Below are 23,124 nucleotides of genomic sequence, written 5' to 3'. Positions count from 1 at the left end.
CACACACATATATATATTAAAGCAGCAGGGAGAGAGAGAGAGAGAGAGAGAGAGAGAGAGAAAGAGAGATAGTGAATTTATTTTGTTTTTCTCCGCTCTTCTTCGCGCTACTTTCACCCTCTCGACACTGTGATCCGCCTGAAAATCATCCAAGCTGGATAGGTTACCCGAGTATCTCCGCGATACCGTGGATTGGTTTATGGGGTAAGTTAGTTTTCAAACAAAAATGACAATGAAACTGCCTCTATCAACGTATATATACATATATCCTTCGACAGGAATTATTATCCTCGTTTATGTAGGAGAAAGTTTGCTAGAGGATAATGATGATGATGATGATGATGATGATGATGATGATGATGATGATGATGATGATGATGACGATGGTGATGATGGTGATGATGATCGATAAATGCATTTGAAGGTTATTCTTGATGAATAGCTTTCCTAACCTCTGTGTTTCTCTTCCATTTTTTTCATTGTTGTATTTTTGTATTTTCTTTTTGGAGAATTCCTCAAGGGAATTAATTGGGGAGATCAAGCAACGAGTTTTTGTCGAAATAATTTGAATATCCAAAATCGAATTTAACGCTTTCATAAATAATATGATTTCTGGAATAATCTATAAGAGAGTTCAGTATTGCGATAGCGCCCGGTGGATGAACTCGATATATCTTGGATTTTTTTCTAAAGTTAAAAGAGAAGCAAAAAAAAATGTAAACCATTATATTTTCGACCAGAAAAATCAGCTATCTTTCTTTTATTATTATTATCAAGGCATATAATGAATTGTTTTTTTTTCGTTCACCTTTTTTTTCGATTAAATTTAAATGGACACTACTTCGGTGGCCAACGTATATATCACAAAGTACTTATTATCAAATATTTATACGTTTTTTTCTTCTTTATCGGTGTTCTTGGATTTTGAGTTTCTTCGATATAAAAAGAACTGTATGTAAATAGAAAAGAAAACTTTGCGTTATGATAAAGAGGACATATTTTATATGGTAGACTAGCAACGATGACGACGCAAAGTTAACGTGCAAAGGACAAAATGTTGAATATGTGCGCGAGCCTTCCTTTTTCTTGTCTCTCCCTTCCTCTCCTCGCTCTTGCCGAGTTATCGATGTATGTACGGAAGGAAAAGCTATTTTGCTCTGTGTGTGTGTGTGTGTGTGAGTATGTTACCTGTTAACGAACTTACGTAAACCTTTCGATCGCTTTTTCGTCAATAAATCTCACGTTTTATCAGGATGGAAGATAAGAAGAAAAAATAAATTCAAGAAATTTTTAAATTCGCAATTGTTACATTGATTTTTGAAATGATGGAAGTTACGAAAGGACGACGAACAATTTCGAAGATTTTCTAATAGAATAAGTTAATGCGTGTAACACTCCCGGAGCACAGAAAGTCACCTTAATCTCATTTCCGTCGAGTGTTATTATTGAATTACCAACAAAGCTTGTGCGAAAGTCTCTGTGTCATTGGATTAGCAGCATGCGCATCCTTAAGGTTGGCTTCCTTGAAAATTTTCCTTCCATTTTTCCATTTGATTTTTTTCTTTCGAAAACGACGTTGTATGTATGCTGCTGTCTGTCTGTCTATGTATGTATGTATGTATGTATGTATGTACATTACTTATCCGAGCAATACTCAAATTCACACCAACTTATTCGTCCTATAAATATAATAACTTTTTTTATCATTAAACGAATTTCAGTTAAAATAATTTCGAGTCGAGTAGGGTAGAGTGATTGTAGTTGTGTTGTTTTGTTTTGGCGCGAAATTCAAAAGAAAAGAAGCGCGCGAAAAATTTAACGTTGTTGAAATTTCGTATTTTTTGTTTTCTTTTTTATAAAAAGATAGACCTTTGAAAAGCGATTATTTCATTTCGTTACACCGTTGTCCTGGTCAAGGCGAATCTTTTATTGATTTAACGCCTTCGAGACGTCGCCTCGTTGGACGAAAAAAGAAAGCTTCTTGTACATAGGTATATGTATAATACATATGTATATATATGTAATAGATTCGAAGACTCTCAATCATGCTTTTGTTATAATTAAAGTATCATTCCAATATTATATACAACTATTATAAACTTTCTATATATAAATTTATTTCTAACAATATAATCTATATTCTAAAAGAAAAATATACATTATACGATAGAGAGTTGCATGGACCAGTTTCAGGGTCGACTATTTCGAGTGTTCTTCAATGTAACTGAATAATCGATAACTTCGAATGAAACTCGAATACTAATCGAACTATTAACTTCAAAATCGATCTATATATTGATTTTATTAATTACTCGTATTACATTTTATACAAAATAATTTAAAATCGAATGATAACATTAATAAATATATATGTAAGGTATTGGCTATCTTTAAAGAGGACAACGAAAACGATGTATCATATCATTATTGCGAGACATTTTCTTCTGCAATATACGCGTGCGCAAAAAACCTATACGCATGCCCACGCACGCATACACACTCTGATTGTTTTTCTTTTCTTTTTCTCTTTATATTTTTTTAACGAATATAATAAAAAAAGAGAGGAAAAAATTGAAGAGAAAGAAAGAGTTTATTTTATTAGAAAAATTTATCTCTTTTTACGCTATTGAAAGACAGAAAGTGAGAACAATCGATGGGTTCGAAACCGAAGAGAACGATGACTCACATTCGAGTGGTCTTTCGCGGTGTGTGATCGAGGCTTCCTCGATGAATCACACGTGGCTCCTCTTTTTCTCTCTCTCTCTCTCTCTCTCTCTCTTTAACACATACAGGTAGACAGAATTTATCCAAGAATAAAATTATAAAAATATTTTATTAACGAATGTATTCTTATTTTATTCGTGATTGCTATAATTTTTAATTCGTCAATGTATTGGTTTAAAATTAAAAAAATATGGAAGATCATTAAAAATTCAAAATGCCAAGTAAATATCTAAAGTACAAAATAGCATAAAGTATACTCAACCGCGCACCTTTTTGCGATAAATTTTATCGCGGTTTTCTACTCGATGACGTAGACTTTACTAATATATTTGTGTGTGTGTGTGTTATCGTTCTTGGCTTGATATGTATTATTATCGATATTGTGATCGCTGTAATATCGGAAGTTTCGGTTTTGCTGTCTAACCTTATCTATCTATCTATATATATATATATTGATTTGTAAGAGTAAATTGAAAAAAATGTCTTATTAAATGTGATCTGCCTTTCAGTCTAGGGAATACAAAACGACTTAAGTTGTCGTCACATTTCCGTGACATTCATAGCCGTCCTCATTATCTTCTTATGTGCTCATTTTTCACAAACCATGTATAATGTCGACTATTTTCTTGGCAAGGATATTCGTGAATGGATAAATGTCATTTTGCGAACGAGCTAAACGTGCACGATAATACGACTCGGACAAAAATAATCGACCTCGACAAAGATCAACTCGCGCTTATGAGAGGCGTTAATTTACATGAATTCACATTTTATCCGATTGTGAATGGCGACTCGGACAGTGGTGGAAGAGTTTAGGTCGACGATCTGGAAACGCATTGCGCCATATTAAAACTGTACGATATCAATTGTTTCCTTCACAAATTCCAATATTTTTCAAAGTAATACTTCGATTAGTCTCATTAATTAAATGAAATTGCGATAACTCTTGAATTCTCTTGTGATTCTAAGAAAAATATACATATATGTTTATTAACGTATACGTATGTATATACAAGCAAAAGCACAAATATTTATAATAACGTTAATTCTAAATGTAGTATTTATTGAGACGATACGTTGGTAAGATAGAATACGTCATTACCGACCGCGATAAAAATCTTTTCTTTATTTCTTTTTCTTCCATTTTCTTTCTACGCTTACATATATCTTATATTCACAATACTTTTCATCATACTTTGTAATCAAATGTCAGATAACTTTTCCATTCACAATGATCCTTTTCTTGTTTTTCACGCTACCTACAAAACAGCATTGTATTGTAACGTAAATAATTTCTAAGGAAAAAAGTAGTATTGAAAGAGTATAAGATCTTGTTTTCCTGCTCCAGAACTTGTTTGGCTTCTCCAAGAGAGAGAGAGATAGAGAGAGAGAGAGAGAGAGAGAGACCACTTATGTTTAATTACATTATAGTTAAAGTTAGGTAAAGACGTGTACACATACACACATATTTTCTAAACGCTGGAGTAAGAAAAAAATTCTTGAGTGTTGTGTTCTCTCTATAAAACGAAACCTCACAAATCAAATATATATATATATATATATATATATATATATATATATATACACACATACACCTGACTCTTCTTTCTCTCTCTCTTTCTTTATAAAACTGATCGTGTTGGTAGAGTACACAGGAGGCGTTAGATAGGCGTTCCTCTCCTCGAATGAGAGAAAATCGTGATGGTAGTGTAGTAGTAGTAGTGGTAGTGGTAGTGGTACCTGGCGAACGCTTGGAGAACGGCTACGTCAGTCTACGTTTCGTTGCTGTGGCGTTCGCGGTGAACGTTGGTCGGAGGACCAACCGGAATCGTTCCTAAATCCCCCTTTTTTTATTCTTTCGTCTTTCTTTCTTTCTCTCTCCCCCCCTCTCTCTCTCTCTCTCGCTCTCTCTCTTTCTTTCCATTTCCCCCTCTTCTTTCTAACGAACGTTCAATTTTCGAATTAATCTCGAATAATAAAAGCAACAACTCGTCGTTGCTTTTCTTCGTTCGTCGTCCTTATGTTCGGTCTTGGGAGCAGGAAGGTCCTGAAATACTCCGCCATCGACCCTTCGCTTTCCATCGATGTCGAGGACACGGTCACGTGCTTCTGCAGGTCAGTCCCCCCTCTCTTTTTCTCTGTCTTACTCCTTCCCCCTACCCCCACCTTTCCATTTTCGGTTCAGTCGATCACGGAGGATCTCCTCTTTACCGATCATTTTTCGCCTCTTCGTTTTCTTCTTCTGCTTTTTCTTTTTATTATTATTATTATTATTATTATTATTATTATTATTATTTTAAGTGTATGAACTTGCTCGGCCAATCGCGTGACAAGTACAACGACCAACTTAGCTTACTAACTTACTTGGTTATAGTTATCTCTATATGTAATTAATTGTTTTATCTTTTTTTAATCTCGATAAAAAGAAATTGGAGAGATAAAAAGATGATGATGTAACAAAAATGTGTGAATATCTGATCGATTGATATTTATTTATCTGATTTGTCTGTATATATTTAATGGTATTGGTTCCGCGCGCGCGTGAATCCCAAGGTTGTTCGAAGAAGAAAATTTGTTTACGAAGAAATTAATAACTTAAGAGTAAATATTAGTTTGAACAGTGTAAATATTGTACTCAACCATACAGCTTCTTTATTGTGTGCCCGTTAGATTATCTACATCTTAACTTTTTCCAACTTTGTGACGTAACAGGTATACATATGACATGTCTTTAATGAATGCTCGAAAGAACTTCTTGTTTCGATAAAATGAGATACGTGGTTTTAAAAGCTTGCTTTTATTTATAAATATTGAAAAAGCATAAAATTTATGCAACAGTTTAAAGTCACTAAGAATTTTGTTCCAATTCGAATCGTATTATCGTGTAATTGGTATTGTTTCTCCTCCCTCTAAAGAAAAGAAAAAAATAATATGACCTACCGACATCGATGAATTTCGTAGAATCATTGGTTCGGATATATATTTATGTGGATGACGCAGTATTATTACGTCGTCTAGAAATCTTCCGCGGCGCCAATGATATGTTCTACGATTAAGGTTAAGTCAATATTTGGCCCCGAGTAAGAAGAGGTACCATTGGCTTAAGCGAACTTCACTCTTGTAAAACTATGTGATCTTTAAAATCTTCGAATCAAAATTGACATTCGTCATTAATATTTATCTTTATTGTCATAAAAATATTTAATAGAAATGGAAAATATTGCATATAAAGTTGTAAGACAGGTTACGTGATGTCTCTAGTTACAAATAGAAAAGTGGCAAATTCATAATATCACAATCGAATGGATATTCGTGATAATCTGCAAAGGAAAACATTCTAAACGATTTGTCATTGTCAAGAATACGATATCGCGAAGTTAGGCTAACTGATTTTACATAATTACCTTGACGGCAATTAAATATATTGAGATTAATCCCCTCCCATTGGTTATCGTCCATGTATATTGAGAGAGAGAGAGAGAGAGAGAGACCCACTTTCGTTATTGTTCGAGTCATGGTTTTCCTCGATTACTTTCTCGTGATATCTCGACGACCGTGAGAGTGTAACGAGAACTTTCACGGTATGGAAAATTCTCGAGTCAATTAAAAAAAAAAAAAGGAAATAGAAATGGTTATCGTAAAAAAAAAATAGTCGTTGTTACTCTCGTAAGCTGTTACACTCGGCTTAATTAAATGGTTTTCCTTTAATTTTAGCCAAATCTATAATGTTACTTTCTATATATATTCCTTTTTTTTTTTATTTTTCGTAATATCAACATTTAAATCACATTTTCCTTCATCATAACAAATACATTACATATACTTTTATCTCGTAATTAAGGTTATAATGAGAAACAATATCCCATTTTTTATTTATTGTTTATTTTCCAAACGCGCTATTCTACAAGTAACTTTATATATCAGTCTCTTCAAGCTAGGATACCTTTCTAAGTAACCTCTATGAAAAAAAGATGAAACCCTTGAGGAACACGAACACGATTGTTAATAAATATATCGTAAGAAGAAAAAAGGAAAAGGAAGAGAGTTGTGAAAGAGAAAATAGAGAGTTGGGATGAGGAAAAGAAAGTAACTATATTCTACATAAATATATATATATATATGGATATATATGGATATATATATATATATATATATATCCATATAGACTAAACAAAAGATTATGTTTCTGGCGAGATCGATGGGAAAATAACAATCGTTTGAGAGGAAATATGATGACGGCAATAAGAATAGTCTTTTAACGTTAGAATGCATCGACGATGGAGATAAAACTATGGTAGTAGAATGACGTTGGTAAACAAACGTGTAGGACGAAATAATGTCTCGAGCGTGATGAAGAGAGGCGCCAGGAAGGCGCCATTCTTAACATCGATCGTCTTTTATTTTCTCTGCTCTTCTCCCTCTCGTAATCCCTTAACTGCTTGAAAGGAAAACAAGTTCGATTGAATCCTGGCGCCAAAGGATCTTCACTTTCCGTTCAACTTGATATTTGTTTTTTGTCTTTCTTTTTGCTTCTCTTCTCTGTCATTTTATCCTCTTCTTTCATCCTTTTACTAGGAAAACATATTGTTTAATAGAAGGATTAATAATAGTTTAAGTTATGTATCTCTTTCACGCCTAACAACTAAACAAATTATTCTCAATAATAGAATTAAAAGAATTTTGTGTTCGGTATTTTGTGAAGAAAGAAAAAAGAAATTGTTGGATATCGAGCGAATAATCGATGAGAAAGTAGTGTGGATAACCACGTGACATACCACGCCCTCTTTAAAAAAAGGCGCCGTATTTAAATCTTCTCATTATTCTTTCAAAATTGTTAAGCATTTTTCTGTTTCTAGTTAACAATCTTATATGATTATTAATTAAATTATAGATGAAATTTAAGATTATTTGCATTGCCATACAATCAAACATTCTTTCATTCCTGATGATCATACATATATGTGCGCGTGCATGTGTATATATCCAGAAACACGTATTATTGTAATAAGTATAAAAAAATGAGTGTTTAAAGGAGCGCCGCAAAATAAGAGCGGAATATTGATTGTCGCAGAGAGACTATCTCTCAGTGTGTATGAGGCTGTGAAACAGGTAGGAAGTTGGGGAGGGGTCGAACAGTCAGCTGACTTAGTTGCCGGTTCACAGCTGATCCATTGGCGGCGCAACCACCGTCGCATTGCCGCTCTCTTGCCTCATCTCTATCCCCTCTTCCCTTTCATCCGCCCTTTTCTTCATTTCTTATATATCCTTTAATATCATATTATATATATAATACATCATAACAAATCGTTTAATAAAAATTCGTATGAAAATTATTTTATATTTATATATGCGCACACGCATACACATGCATTAAATAATAAAATGATATTTTTCTGGATCTTCCGGGAATACTCCAGCATTCGCTGCAGAATCGCGGCGTCACGATGCGGTGTAGGACCAGAACTGGTACGCGTCGAATCTCTCTCTCTCTCTCTCTCTCTCTCTCTCTCTCTCTCTCTTTCTCGGCAGTCGCACACGAAGCCTCCACGAGGACGTCAGTCTCTCGTTGTCTCAGAGACGGCGAGAACATTATATTTGTCGGTGCTCGGTACCGATCTTTTTTTTTACGTGTTTGTTTGTTTATTTACTTTCTGTGACTTTGACGAGTGAATAAAATATTCTACTTCTTTTATGTATATGTATATATATATATATATATATATATATATATATATATATAAATTAGTTGTTTGATAAATCATTTTGTTCACTTGTCAATTACCGTAGAACATTTTCATTAACCTTCTTCTATTCTCTCTCTCGTTCTTATTTTTTTCAATTCGTTAACATCAAAAACTTGATCAAATCTTTCTCTCAGCCGTCTCTATTTTGTACTTTCGAATCTGCAAAATAATGACGACAATGATTATGATAAGAATAATGAAGAATTGTTTAACATAAAGGTTCGATTGATCGAAGCCAGATAGTATCTAAGTAAAATTATAAGAAATAAAAACACAAATAAAAAGAAAGAAGAGGATAGTTACGTCAGTGTGCCGTGGTAATATTGCAGACTGTTTTGGCACGAGTCCAGGCAATTGGAGATACATCATAACCTAAAAAAGAGAAAAAAAAGGAATAGATATATGGAGAATAAGGATATATGGAGTAATGGTTTAGAAAAATGATTACTTTTCTTCGTTTTTAGAAAAATCCAGAAATCTAAAACTTTGTTAATCATCACAGATTAAAATTTAAAAAGAAAATAAACAAATATGACTGAAGGAGGTAGCAAAAGATCAAGAAGAAGATACTACGGAAGATATACAAAACTATTTAAACTCTCATGTTTTTATCGATCCTAAAAAAAAGATAAAAACAAAAATAAATAAATAAATAAAAGAAGGGTGTTAGACGTTTTTATAAAAAAGAGAACCTCGAACTGAGCTCGAGCAACCGACGAAAGTCAGTCGCTCATAGCTACAGAGAGGTTCGATGAGAACCAATCAAGATTTGGTGCATACCGAGTGTACGTGAAAAAATCCTTGGCCACGACGTCCTCCGTGGTATCGTCGGTGGCCCGCCGAAGAGGTCATCCTCGGCAGCTACAATAACGGCTACCACGGTGACGTCGGCCTCAGGGATAATGTTACGTTCACCTGCTCGAGTTGTACTCCATCAGGAGGGAAACAACGTAACTTCAGGTGTATCGTCGTCCTCATCGACGATGTCAGCACCTGCAACTCCTGTTCATCATGGTGGCGGAGGTGGAGGTAGTAGTACAACTACTACTACTACTACTACTACTCCAGCAAGCTCATCGTCACGACTCTCCCTTCTCGACACCTGTCACAGGAAAATCAGGCTCTTCGGCGAGCTCGTCGCGTGAGTCCAGTCCAAACGATCGTGTCTCTTCTTTTAGATGGCCTGAATAAAAAAAAAAAGGAGGGTGGGAGACGCTTCGAATGTACGAGATTTGAAACAAAAAATAAATAAAATTCTATAAGAATATTTTTTTCGAGTCAGTGATCTACTTGATAGTAAAAATAATAAAATTAAGAGTTCCCATAGGGTGACCTCATAAAAGATGATCTATTAAAAATAAGGAAATTGATGAGAAACTTCCAAGTCAGTGGTTGTCAACCCGATGATGATGATAAAAATAGCAAGTTTACAAATTTTAACATACTGACTGAAAATTACGATTTTATGATAATCTCATTTCACTGAAAAAATGAAAGGAATCGAAGCGTTTCTTTTAAAAATTTTTACCCATATATATATAAATATCTACATATTTATAAATGTCTATGTATTTGCTCTCTTTTTATGTCCTGCGAATATGTGCGCAAAGATTTAATTTCTCTTTGTTGATTATGTTATTTCACTTGCATGGCGGCCAAGCGATCGAAAAAATCCTTTTCGTCATCGTCGTCGTCGTCGTCGTCGTCTTCTTCTTCTTCTTCGTCATCGTCACGTTGCGTCTTCATCGTCGCCATTTTGTTACGCTTTTCTTTTTGCCTTTTGCCAATTGAATAAAAAAGCATACACAGGAAAAATGATTTTCATCACTTTTGTGACATGGCTCTTGCTTTTTAGCAAATTACAAACAAAAATGAAAGGGAGAGGGTTCGAAAGACGCCATCTTTATTTTGTTCAATCTTTTGTGATGTCATTATATCAATTTAAGGAATGTAGCTTATTTTAACTACGGCATGCGCTTTTTTTAGAAAAAGAAAAAAAGTAAATCAAATTTAGTAATCACTATGAGGTACGTAGTACACATAATACGTATGTATGTATGTATGTATGTATGTATGTATGTATATACTTATAGCCTGCCGTAGTAGACGTAAACAAATATTAATTTCGCTACTGTATGAAATTGCATGTAAAAACAGCATTTCTTACGATGACCAATAAGAATCGTTGAAACACTTACATCTACGTCGTTCAATTGGTTAAAAGAAAACAAGATGGCGTCCGTAATTCGCAACGATGCAGTTCACAAATTCGATTTAAAATATAAGAAGCATATTAAGAAATGTTTAATTTTGAATTTTTAAACTATTATATCATTAATATATGTTATTATTATTATCATTATTATTATTGTTATTATTATTATTATTATTATTATTATTATTATTATTATTATTATTATTATTATATAATAACAATAACAAAATAAATTTTATACACATTGATCGTCATAATGTGTTCATTGTATTTAAATATAAATAATAATAAAATGTATTAAGGTTATATTGTGGTTTTGTGTTTGTCACACCTAAAGTTAAATTAACATACACACACACACATACACGCACACAGAAAGAGAGAGAGAGAGAGAGAGAGAGAGAAAACTTAATTATTTTTTATATTGACACAGTTACCATTTTATTATGTTATCATTTTTTAATTGTAACGCATACACATACACAGAATTTGTATATGGCGCTCGTTTGCCTGTAGATTTGAATCGTCTTATTAGCAAAAAAGAAAGATAAATGTAAAAAAAAAAGATTTGACCTTGAAGAATAATCCAAATGGCTATGATAATAATGATTTCAGAAAAGCCCGACGAAAGGAGAAAGATGCGGGAACTACAGAGGATCCTAAACTCTATTTGGAGGAGGCAACTTTAGAAAGACAGCTGCCCGAGTTAGACTTAAGGATGCTAGTTGATTTGCCACCTGGTTTGGATTATAACGAGTGGCTAGCATCGCATACCCTCGCATTGTTCGATCATATTAATCTCGTTTATGGTACTATATCTGAGTTTTGCACTATGACCGGTTGCCCGGATATGACTGGTCCTGGTCTGAGGTATATTTCACCTAATTAAAATAACAATTTTCATCGTTAATTGTTCATTTATAGAGAATAATAAATGAATTGTTTGTTAATTTATTCCTGTTTAAAAATTTATTTAAAAAAATGTAACATTAATGTATCAAAAATATATATTAAATTAATAAGATATATCATGATATCATAACGAAATATGTAGTTTAAATCCTAAAATGTATTTTTTTGCAGGACATATTTATGGTTTGACGAGAAGGGTAAGAAAACGAGGGTGGCAGCGCCACAGTATATAGATTATGTTATGACATTCACACAACGCACCGTTAGCGATGAAACTATATTTCCTACTAAATATGGTAAGCTTGTACATAATTAATTTATGTAAATAAATATATTTAATGAATATAAATATATACATAAATTACTCTGGCCTTCTTTTTTTTAATATTTCAGGATAATCACATATCCAATACTGTAGTGGTTTAATTATGATTTTTTTTTCAGCAAATGAATTTCCAAGTTCATTCGAATCAATAGTGCGTAAGATCCTGCGGCTACTGTACCATGTGGTGGCACACATTTACCACTGCCACTTCCGAGAGGTGGCACTCTTGGGGTTGCACGCTCACCTCAATTGTGTATTTGCTCACCTCACTCTCCTTAATCAACGCTTCAATCTTATTGATCCCAAGGAAACGGAAATCCTAGGAGACTTAGAGGCTGCTCTCTTGGGTAAAATTATCTCATCTTTGACATACATCTCTTTTATATATATATATATATATATATATATATATATATATATATATATATATATATATATACATATATATATTTTCTAGAAAGAGTAAAAGACAAGAAGAAAACAGCATAATTTGGTTAATTAGATATTGATTACGTAATAACACTTACAAGAGACAATCATGACATAGTCCAATAATTTTTTTATTGTCTATTTATTATTATTATTATTATTATTATAATTATTATTTAGGTGACTCATCATCCACGCCTTCGCAAACTTTAGCCATCCAGGAGACTCCGACCACAACCAGCTAGATCACAATGCACAGCATGCCAGAGGTTGCAGTTCCTGAGAGTAGGTGACGATAGGCGTTTGTTTGGTTTCTTAAAGATAGAATATACGTGAAAGAAAGTTAACAAGAAAAAAAAAAATACACTTATTACACAAACGCATATATACATACACAGATATACACAGAAAAGATGGAACGATTCTGTAAAAAACCAAGTAGTACCTGTAAATAGCGAAGTGTGAGAATTACAGCTGCAATGATGTAATTAGGTTCCTCCGTTTGTTGTTTGTGAGATTGTACATAATTTATTAATAACGATAAGATATATATGAGAAGGAAGAAGAGACGAAGAAGATGATAAATTCATTAATTATTATATTGATGAAAATTAGTTGATGAGATATAAGAGAGATCATTTGTTTCATAAAAAAATAAATGAACCAATAAGAATATTGTAAAGTTGAAGAGAGTAATACCAAATATATACCTGGTGTTAAGGCAATATCCTGTTATTTTCATGTTGAAACGATCATCGTACCAGTTGATCGACTTGTTATAAATCCTTGGCCGTAATAAAATTCTTCCAAATTATCCTCATTCGTATGCCGATTAAGTATACGTCTCAATAATTAATTTGTTTCTCACTTTCAAGTAGGAGAACCCTTATTTTCATATTTTATTTCTATTATCCTAATCGATCTACATAGATTTGCTATCTCTCTTAAAAATAAACCGATAGTTTCTGCCAATGGCTCGCAAAGATCTTTGATAGATGTTGCGATATTGTATAAAAGTATTAAAATTGGTTGTATCAATGCGTTAAATATTATCGAAAGTAATGGTTTCACGAAATAGTCTGCAAATAATTGCAATATACCAACAGTCAATGGTCGAATAAGACTGAATAGTATGAATCTTATCAATTGTAGAATAAAAGCTGTTAAAAATGCTGTTCCTATGTGAATCGTGCCAAATATTTCAGCCCAAAAACGTGTTGCCGCTTGGTCCGTCTTTTCAGCACACTTTTCTGTCGTTAATATGGGTGGTGAATCCGTTGTTCGATAATATCTATTTTATCACAAAAAATTATTTATTTATTAATCACTTTGATTTTTCTAATCCAAAAAGCAATTCATATATATCGAAAAAAAAAGTTTGAAAACAAGAAAAAAAAAAAAAAAAAACCAAAAAAGAGGCGAAACTACTACGTAATACTGATTACGTCATAGAAAAATGGCGCCACAATCGTTAATTCAAAAGTAATTCAAAGCTTACGCAGAATTTCCATGATCGAAGTAATAAATATCGATTCTCTCGGCAAGATTTTTTCTTTTTTTGTCACCTTGACCTAATTTGTCAGCTTGAAACTTTATTTTCTCTTCGGGCTTTGTTTTTACGCTACCATTCGTGATTTTATTTAAAGACTAAAAATGTGAAGGTTATGATTTTTTACAAAGTTTAATTCTCTCGTTAATAATATCCAATGAATTAATTAGGTCTAACCTTATAACACGAATTCCGTCGTAATTTAATGTCGTATTTTCGATTTCTATCATCGAGATATTTTTTATCAGACCATTTGTAACGAAAATTAGACCAAAATGAACGACGTCTACGGTGATCATCTGAAAAAATCAATCATTTTTTAGAGAATTATTTCGGAAATAAACACGTATGAGATTTAATATAACACACTAACCTTTTGTATACTTTACTGGTAATGTGCAAGCATTTCTGAAAAAGATAAACAGAAATTTATGGATAATAATAATAATCGGAACTTTCACAATTTATTTTCCAATACTATCACAGGTACGTATGTATACTACATTATTGGGACATGACAATAGCAAGGTATAACAGGCTCGAATTGCGTCATTTCTCGATGATTTGTTGCTTTTGGTGATTCTTGATTAATAGTCTCTGTAAAAAAAAAAAAAAAAAAAAAGGAAATAAATAAATAAATAAAATAAAAAAGAAAAAAAAATCATTAATCGAGACACTTCGAATCCGCTATGTATAGTGGATTTTTACTATCTACTTTATGCTACGTTAATTTGATTATATATATTTTTTATATATCTATAGCTAACACACCCTTTGTAAAAAATAGGTAAATAAAATAATTCATTAAACGAGTAATTTCGTATTTGTCATATAATGATGGATTTGTATAATTTATTCATATTAGTGATTTTAATTGAAGTTTTATCATATTATTTGTACTTTTGTGAGGTTCTTCGTCTGTCTTTTTCTTTTCTTCAGTAATTTTTACGTAAGACTCATAAGAATTTACTATCGAACTTATGTCAGTACGTAAAGACGTCACGTTCGAAGGTTCGGACATGTCCGTACAAGGACAATCTTCTTCCGAAGTCATTTTGTGTTTTCTTCTTCTTTCCTCTCCCTTCTTTTCTCAACTAACAACGAGAAACATATTTTTTGTCAATATAAAGAATCTTGTAACTAAACTAAACATTAATTAACATGAAAATTGAACTGTCAAAAATGATAGTTAACGAAACTGAACTACGTAGTAATCATATGGCCGCGACATTTGAAAAATGTTTTGCAATATTCATGTAAGCTATTTATAAAAAAATTTATAGATAAATTATTTATTAATGTGTATAATACGTACATATCGTTTAGTTTAATTACAAACTGTAATTGCAATTAGAGTACACTTAGAAACTTATGTAAATTTTGTAAGTGACAATGAAATTCTTTACAGTGGAGTAATAATAATAACGTTTACGGTAGGGGTTCTCAACTCATAGAAAAGTTTCAATAGAAAACATAATTTTTCAATTAAAGAATATAATCCACAAATTTTATAAATATATTGTTTCTACTATGTTTGTATAGTAAAATAATTAAAACAATAATTTATTATTAACTTTTAAAATTTAGAATAAATTCATATATCCATACTTGTTTGTATATAAAAATCAAGGTCTTTAATATGTATAAAGATCGTAATAATGATTAATAAAATAATATAATGTTTATGTACTACTGAAATAAAAAAAAAATTATCTCATTAAAAATTATTATTGTTTCTTATACTTCTATATAATAATTGCCTTATAAACATAATTCTTTTTCTTTTAACGCACTGTAATTTTAACAAATCGTTAAAATCATATATATGTGTGTATATATGTGTAATAATAAAATAGTTTTATTATGCATATAACCTAAATACATATATAGGTTACTGATATATACGATCAAAATCGAAGTTATTATTTTTAAATAATAATGACAATAATAATAATTAGACTAGGAGAAAATATACGAAACTGAATATAGTTTTATATTATGTAAAGATAAAAGTTTAATATTTATATGATTTAATTTGATAATTGGTTTTTAAATATATATATATATATATATATATATATATATATATATACACATATGTCTGATTTGAGGTAAAATGCATAATATTAATGCATGTACATATGTGCATACACGACAATATAATCAAGTTACTTTGACATAGAGAATATTTACTTGAAACTGCATGTGTGTATGTATTATATATTTAAATTTTTGGTAATTTAAGATAAATATACTTATATATTTTCAATTTTTGTACATATGTTTCTTAGCAATTCTGTACAAGCGCGTTAAACTGTAAAAGGTCATATAAATCTATTATGCTATATCGAATATCATGCTGAATGCTTTTCGCTAATGTGTTTGTCTATTATAAAAACAACGAAATCACATTTATTACTATTATTATGTAACTCTTTGCAGAGCATACGATTAAACTATATAGAATTTACATAAAAACAAACGAATTACTTATTAGTCACAAAAGTTTGAAATAATTATCTCTAGTCAGTGCCAAGATTATCTCTTATGTTTCTTTCTGATAATTATGACGCACAATTATTTCTTATATTTTTAATTTTGCTATTATTCTCAGGCACTGTCTGATAAGTAAAAAGATATTTAAGAAACATTTGTACAGCGTTATATTGCTTTTTGTTTAATTAATGACTATGTTTAAAATACTATATTTTCAATATTTTAATATATTGCATCAAAGAAACATCATCGTCAAGTTGTCTCCATTGGAACTTTTGATAGAACAATGGTATTTCTAGATTAAGAAATTAATAAGAATACTCTTTTGTTGACATTTATATTATTCTTGGATAAAATTTATATGATTATCCAATTACTAGATTCTTTAACTACGTGTACATAGTTACTTATTGTACAAAATTATTATAAGTGTAGATGAAATTCAGTGTTACAAAGTAGCATTGTTTCATTCACAATTATAATTTATTTTAAAAGTTATTGAAAAAATTCTTACTATATAATTTACACCTTTGATCGCTCAAGCGCCACATCAAATATTTGTGGTAATCAATGATCGGTAAAAGTAATATTCTAAAATTAATGTTCAGCATAATGCATTGAAAAATATTGTTACATCTATAAATTGGTTATAATACACATTTAACTTTTGGAATGTATAAGAAATAATTTTGATTTCAGTCAAGTGTGTAATTAATGCTTAATTAATATTAATAATAAAATGTTCTTAAGAAAAAAGTGAACATAAAATTATAAACAAGCTAAAAATACTACATATTGTTTCTTATGTTTTTCTTGTCTTTACAATTACTATCTTAGATATCACATAAATAATAGAATAATTTTTTGTTTGTTTTTCATTCACAGTATAACAAATAATTTTAGTGAATACCTGATTTTTATCTTCATTACATGTGTATAAGTATAAATATAGTATAGCGTTTTTAAGTACAACCTCTACAGATTTGTAATAATAGTAGATATTTTTCTAATTTACATTAACATTGATAATTCTTTAAAGTATTATTTTCAATAGATAAAAATTTAATGGCAAGCTTTGTGCCAAGGTTTTTCTCTTACAATGATTTCTGAAGACGTGTAATATACTTTGTAACTACAATATCATTCGTATATTAGAGTTCTTTTTCTATAAGTACAAATAAATAATATATAGTATAATATAATTATAATTAAACTTCGCAGTACATAATCTTATTTAAAAATGGGATATAATCGATGAATTAGCATTAACAGTAAAATTAAAAGAATTTTCATATTTCACTGTGTTTTATCCCTTTACATTTAATTATTATATTAAATAAATTGTCACTTTCGTTCAAATTCATTTAAATTATTTTTCTCATGCGATTATAATTTTAATTAAGAAAATTCCAATAATAATTCCAAGATTTGTAGAAAATTAATTTCTTGTTAGTTGACGTAACACATTTTCAAAACTATGTCTATCGTATTAACTGATTAATATGAATACTTTCAATTAATTATATTTAGATAAGAATTTACTCTTCATTCATATGAAATGGATATTATATTAACAAATAAAGCTATAATTGTGTTGTGTGTATGTCTATGTGTATCTGTATATTCATATATACATACATTTTAACAGTATTCAACAATGTCATTGCTTGGGTCTAGATTAGATAAAGATTTTGTTTACCATTGTCAGATTAAGATGGACAAAGGCACAGTAAAGTAATAAAACATGAGATCTTACTGTGGCCATGCAGCCATATATATAATCAATGTATTTTTTATTTGCATATAATATTCATGGATATCTCTGACTTATAGTTAACTAAATATCCTAACTTAATCTAGACCCATTACATTGTTTAATAATCTGTTTATTTTATACGTTTCCTTATCAACTGTAATATAGATTTTCAAATACAGATACAGATCTTATTATTCTGTTTTTATAGAATTATATAATATCCTGATGATATTGATGGCTACATATTTGAAATTAATTTATATGTAGAATGGCAAGACATTCGTATTTACAAATATTACAGAATAATAAAATAATTATAGAGAGGTATAAAATAGAGAGTTTGTGTGTGTATATATATGTATATATATGATAATGTCCACAACAAAAATACACACATCAAATCATAGAAAGTATAATCTCAATGATGAATTAAAATTAGTTGGTAGATAATTTTCAGAGAAGAGAGAAGATATTAATTGTGCATATTACTCCGTTGCAAAATGTATATCATGGGATATGCATGTTTGTGACCAAACAGTCTTTTAAAGTAGACAAATTTTTAAATTCTTATGCTCTATCACTGGATTGGATTACTTAAAATATATATATGTGTGTGTGTGTGTGTGTGTATGTGTCTGTCTGTATATATATATATATATATATATATATATATATATATATATATATATTTATATATATATAACGTAAACAATCATGCGAGTAATTACTGCTTTATGAAAGATCACTTACATTTTCACAACAATTCTTTGGTGGGCCAGAAGTTCAGGTATTTGATATGGCATAGGTTAGCTTCTAATGGCTAGATTTTTATTATGTCAATGAAAAAAGTTTTCGTTGACCTATCAAACTTAAACATATTGAAAATTTTCTTTCGCAGCAAGTAAAGGTAATTTTTCAATACTTTGTTTAAGATCAAAACTGTGTAACCAATCAGAACTTGGTTTTGCCTTTACTCCACAAAAATTAAAATTGCAAAAATCAGCAGCATTCTGTAGTGCACCACGATGGAATGGATTCCCTTGTTTGAAATGCGTATAACGTCCAGCATTCATTCTTTCATTTGTGGTCATTCCAAGTACCATGATCTAAGAAAATTATTATTGTTTATTCACATTACTGGATAATATATACATAATATTGAATAATGAGAGAAATTCAATCAATTAATATCTTGAATTATAGAGGGAACTTTTAACAAACCTGATAACATTGACAAGCTAACAACATGCCAACCCAAAATGAATGAAGAGAGGTATTTGCTGCGATCCACATAATCCAAGCATCGCAGGTAGCAGTAGCTACTAAATAATTATCTGCGCTATGACCATTTGTCAAATTAGTCCAACATTCAAACTGCCAGTATTGCACGCTAGCAGATAAAATAACAATGCACAGACCTAATAACGATGCCAAAAAACCTAGAAAATATTTATGATTGTGTGCTCCTGTAAATATAAGAAATATAAATAATAATTGTAATATAAGAATATAGATATATTTTAAAAGATTAATAAATAGTCACCAATACAGTTATTAACCCAAGGACAGTGATGATCAAATCTTGCGATACATCTATCACATGTAGAACAATGCTTTGATCGTACAGGTCTCCTAACTAAACAACTGCTGCAAAACCATTGCGGTTCAAAACCACCTGATTCAGCTAATTCTATTATTGTCTAGAAAATATAAGTAAATAGTTCTCGCATCATGAACTGAATTTTGAATATTATTTATCTTATATATTTATTCATTTAACATATTAATGGCTTACGTTTAATTTATCTTCATGACTTGCTGTAATTACTCCTGGGTCTCCACGCCAAGATTGTAAGAAGCATATCCAAAGAGGAACGGAGCCCCCAATTAATAATAACCATAAATACCAAGCTGCATGAATGCCTAACCAGAATACCCATGTAACATATATCCACATCTGAAATGCAATATAAAGTATATAATAAAATTACATATTTTATAATATTTATATTTTATATATACATTATCATACTCGTAGATATTATTTTTAATAAGATGTACAGATGTACATAAAAATATGTACATTAAACAAAATAATAAAACTGATTAGATTAATCTTAGTAATCTTGTTTAATGATTATCAAAAAAGAAAATAGGGAAAAAAGAAACCCCACACATTGTATATGCATATATAATATTTAAAGAACTTGTAAAAATGATATAATATTAATCTTTTCTAAAGTCAATACATAAGAAGATATTTTTATTTTTTTTTCCAACTTCAGAATATTATCATAGGTATAATAAAATACACGTTACAGAAAGATATCTTAACACTTGATTACTTATCAGTCTTATTGATGATGGATAGTGTTATATCACATAATACTTGTAAACTCTTGCAATCTTGCAAGTTAAACTCACCTTAGTAGCCAAATAAATGGACAATGGCAAGATATGAAATAGTCTTTCATCAAAGATAAAATGATTAGCTGAATATATTCCTACATAGAGCATTATGAAGGCACCTAGTTTTATTATATAATCCAATCCACTTTGTAATATCATTCCTATTACATAAAACACTATAAATGGTGTACTGACCATACAATACCAGCGTATTCTCTGAAAAGATATAAAGTAATGTTTGTAAAGGACAACAATTAAATTACTAATAGAAAATGAAAATATATTTTATTCATAGATAAATTACCTTATCCCTGCACCATGTCCTTGTACGTCCTTGTTTTTCTTTGATCTCTTGACTTATTTTATGACCCAACCAAGCAGCTCCAATGTGAGGTCCTAATAATGTCATAGGGGTCTCATTTTTAAAGTTTGGAATATCTAAGGATGCTCCATGATGAACTAACGTAGATATCGCTGTATTATTTTTGGCTATAATAGCCCAATGTAAAGCTGTATTACCGTGTAAATTATCTGTTAGTGTATGCGATGCACCTAATGTTAATAACAACCTTGTGGGATCTAAACTGTAAAATGAAAAACTTTAAAGTAACCCAAATAGTATGGTTCCAATAAAATGTAATATCCAATGTTACTCCTAATCTTCCTTTTATATACCTATTAACTTTGTAAGCGCTCCACATAAGAGGTGTCATAGCACTTCTATCTAACATATTTGGATTGACTCCTTTTGCAACTAAATAAGCTACAATAGCTGTATGACCAAATAGAGTTGCTAAGTGAATGCATGAAAAGCCTTCGGAATCTCTTAAAGTTGGATCAGCTCCTGCTCTCATCAATATAACCACTATACCTAAATGTCCTTGCCTACAAACATAGATCATGTACAACAGATCATGTTTTTTATTAAAAATGTCAAATATTAACAATTTAATAATACTAACCTAGTTGCCCAATGCAATGGAGTCGAAATTAATTCACCACCAATAGCATCCACAACAGCTCCTTTAACCATTAGATACTTTACTATATCTTTATAATTATTTATTGCTGCCCAATGCAGTAATGTTACTGTTTCTGCATCTGGTTGATTTACATCTGCTCCGGCTTCTACCAATTCGGTAACACGATCCAATGCTCCATACTGAAACAGATATTTATTTATTTGTAAGAAAAATATCAAAAAATTTCTATTTGCTTAAATATTATTTCTCATATCATTAATTATATGTGTATATGTATGTGTGTATAAAAAGATTACCTGAGTAGCTCTAACAATATCAAAGGAGCTACAGTCTTGTATAGATGGTCGTGTAGGTTCTTGATGAAGGCTAGCCGGGATATCAGGTTCTCCATTGCCTTCCCCTTGACAAGCAGTTTGCATTTGTAGCGCATACATCCTATATATGACAAAATCAAATCAAATCGATTCAATCAAAAGGATAAATAAATTTATTGTTAGACGTTTTAAAGATAAAAATCTTAACGTAAATCGATTACTGTTAAAAATCTACTTTAGATGTACGCATCATAACCTTGTGTATGTATATATATATATATATATAAAATATATATATATCCTAAGTTATTTAAACGTCATTTATATTCTTGTCATGTACATGACACGTTGTAAAAGCACATTGTGTGTGAGATAGGTACTATCTAAGCATACCGACGTACGATTTTGTATTCCTGTCAGACAAACCGACGACAAACAATAAGATTTCTATATACTACAAAGTACAAAAATTGTTTTCTATTATATTCAGAATTAAAATCTACCGTAATTCAAATAAGAAAGGAAAAATATTTTTAATGCGTATAAAATAAAGGATATATAATGTATATATGTATAGTGTTTGTATGGTATAGTAAGTATAAAAAATGCTGTCAAGATAAACGATCATTCCCTCTCTCTCTCTCTCTCTCTCTCTCTCTCTCTCTCTCTCTCTCTCTCTCTCTTTCTCTCTCTTTTATTCTCTACTTATAATAATAATAACTACGCAAGTGACAATATAATTTCGATCAACAGTATAAATATCCTTTTACCTTACAAATTTTAGCGGTTCTGTCAATGCTCGTACATACTGACTCGCGTGCTCTCGTAATACGAGACGCAAAGTTTAGCTTCAAAGGGGCGAATATCCATGGGGGATGGGGCGCCGGCTCATTGCAATGAAACCTCTGTAGGGTTGTCCGAGAGGACAAGGGGAATGAGAATCCCATGTTGTATATATGTAATAATGGAAGGGGAAGATTGGTATTTAGGCACCACCTAGCGACCACTTGACGAAACATTACTTGACACGCCTGCCACACTTCTTCCAATCGGTTGGAGTTTAATATCTATAGCATATTTTGAAAGTACATGTATCTTAGATTTTATATATATTTTTTTTTAATGAGCTAATAATAATTAGTATTATATAATTGAATATTGACTATATTATATTTTTTATCTGGGTAATGTTAAATTTAATATTGGGAACAAATTTTTTGAATTTTATGTTTATCTTATTATATTGTTTATCTTTTATAATTAATAAT

The 23,124-nt window shown here is 30.6% G+C and overlaps 4 protein-coding genes and 1 long non-coding RNA gene across 14 annotated transcripts in view; 2 read left to right on the top strand and 3 right to left on the bottom strand.

The window, feature by feature from the left end:
* LOC124955970 (vitellogenin receptor) overlaps window positions 1-204 on the top strand; it is a 13,103-nt gene extending 12,899 nt beyond the window's left edge. For both annotated transcript variants that reach the window (XM_047511203.1, XM_047511204.1), the window contains one exon: window positions 155-204. The gene's annotated coding sequence lies outside the window, so the exon portion shown is untranslated. The remainder of the gene's footprint in view (window positions 1-154) is intronic.
* A 4,225-nt stretch (window positions 205-4,429) lies between these two features.
* LOC124955991 (MOB kinase activator-like 2) lies at window positions 4,430-13,163 on the top strand. Of its 5 annotated transcripts, none has more exons than XM_047511286.1 (5): window positions 4,430-4,839; window positions 11,299-11,553; window positions 11,767-11,891; window positions 12,040-12,267; window positions 12,530-13,163. In XM_047511286.1, the coding sequence occupies exons 1-5, from the start codon at window positions 4,745-4,747 to the stop codon at window positions 12,592-12,594; spliced, it is 768 nt and encodes a 255-aa protein (XP_047367242.1). In that variant the 5' UTR covers window positions 4,430-4,744; the 3' UTR covers window positions 12,595-13,163. The 5 variants fall into 5 exon arrangements, with proteins under 5 accessions (XP_047367242.1, XP_047367239.1, XP_047367238.1 ...); XM_047511283.1 differs by lacking the exon at window positions 4,430-4,839 and adding an exon at window positions 8,092-8,354; XM_047511282.1 differs by lacking the exon at window positions 4,430-4,839 and adding an exon at window positions 8,092-8,390.
* On the bottom strand, window positions 6,374-10,722 carry LOC124956001. Its single transcript, XR_007103052.1, has 3 exons — window positions 9,384-10,722; window positions 8,772-8,840; window positions 6,374-8,627 (listed from the first exon to the last, which is right to left on the bottom strand). It is a non-coding gene; the product is annotated as an uncharacterized LOC124956001 (long non-coding RNA).
* LOC124955990 lies at window positions 13,060-19,040 on the bottom strand. Of its 4 annotated transcripts, XM_047511279.1 has the most exons (7): window positions 18,901-19,035; window positions 14,799-14,992; window positions 14,402-14,495; window positions 14,272-14,306; window positions 14,076-14,197; window positions 13,848-13,996; window positions 13,060-13,640 (listed from the first exon to the last, which is right to left on the bottom strand). In XM_047511279.1, exons 2-7 carry the CDS (start codon window positions 14,950-14,952, stop codon window positions 13,220-13,222), a joined length of 975 nt encoding a protein of 324 aa, XP_047367235.1. In that variant the 5' UTR covers window positions 14,953-14,992; window positions 18,901-19,035; the 3' UTR covers window positions 13,060-13,219. The 4 variants fall into 4 exon arrangements, with proteins under 4 accessions (XP_047367235.1, XP_047367234.1, XP_047367236.1 ...); XM_047511278.1 differs by lacking the exon at window positions 18,901-19,035 and having other exon boundaries at window positions 14,799-15,484; XM_047511280.1 differs by lacking the exon at window positions 18,901-19,035 and having other exon boundaries at window positions 14,670-14,940.
* On the bottom strand, window positions 18,901-22,820 carry LOC124955981 (palmitoyltransferase Hip14). Of its 2 annotated transcripts, none has more exons than XM_047511255.1 (10): window positions 22,627-22,820; window positions 21,839-21,977; window positions 21,522-21,721; window positions 21,235-21,444; window positions 20,864-21,158; window positions 20,575-20,775; window positions 19,946-20,107; window positions 19,694-19,850; window positions 19,372-19,616; window positions 18,901-19,256 (listed from the first exon to the last, which is right to left on the bottom strand). In XM_047511255.1, exons 2-10 carry the CDS (start codon window positions 21,974-21,976, stop codon window positions 19,020-19,022), a joined length of 1,845 nt encoding a protein of 614 aa, XP_047367211.1. In that variant the 5' UTR covers window position 21,977; window positions 22,627-22,820; the 3' UTR covers window positions 18,901-19,019. The 2 variants fall into 2 exon arrangements, with proteins under 2 accessions (XP_047367211.1, XP_047367212.1); XM_047511256.1 differs by having other exon boundaries at window positions 20,864-21,143.
* Between the last annotated feature and the right edge of the window lie 304 nt (window positions 22,821-23,124).

This window comes from Vespa velutina, chromosome 20 (assembly GCF_912470025.1).
Source record: "Vespa velutina chromosome 20, iVesVel2.1, whole genome shotgun sequence".
Taxonomy (NCBI): Eukaryota; Metazoa; Arthropoda; class Insecta; order Hymenoptera; family Vespidae; genus Vespa; species Vespa velutina.
Note: the sequence above shows the minus strand (reverse complement) of the source record. Positions and strands in the feature narration are given on the sequence as shown.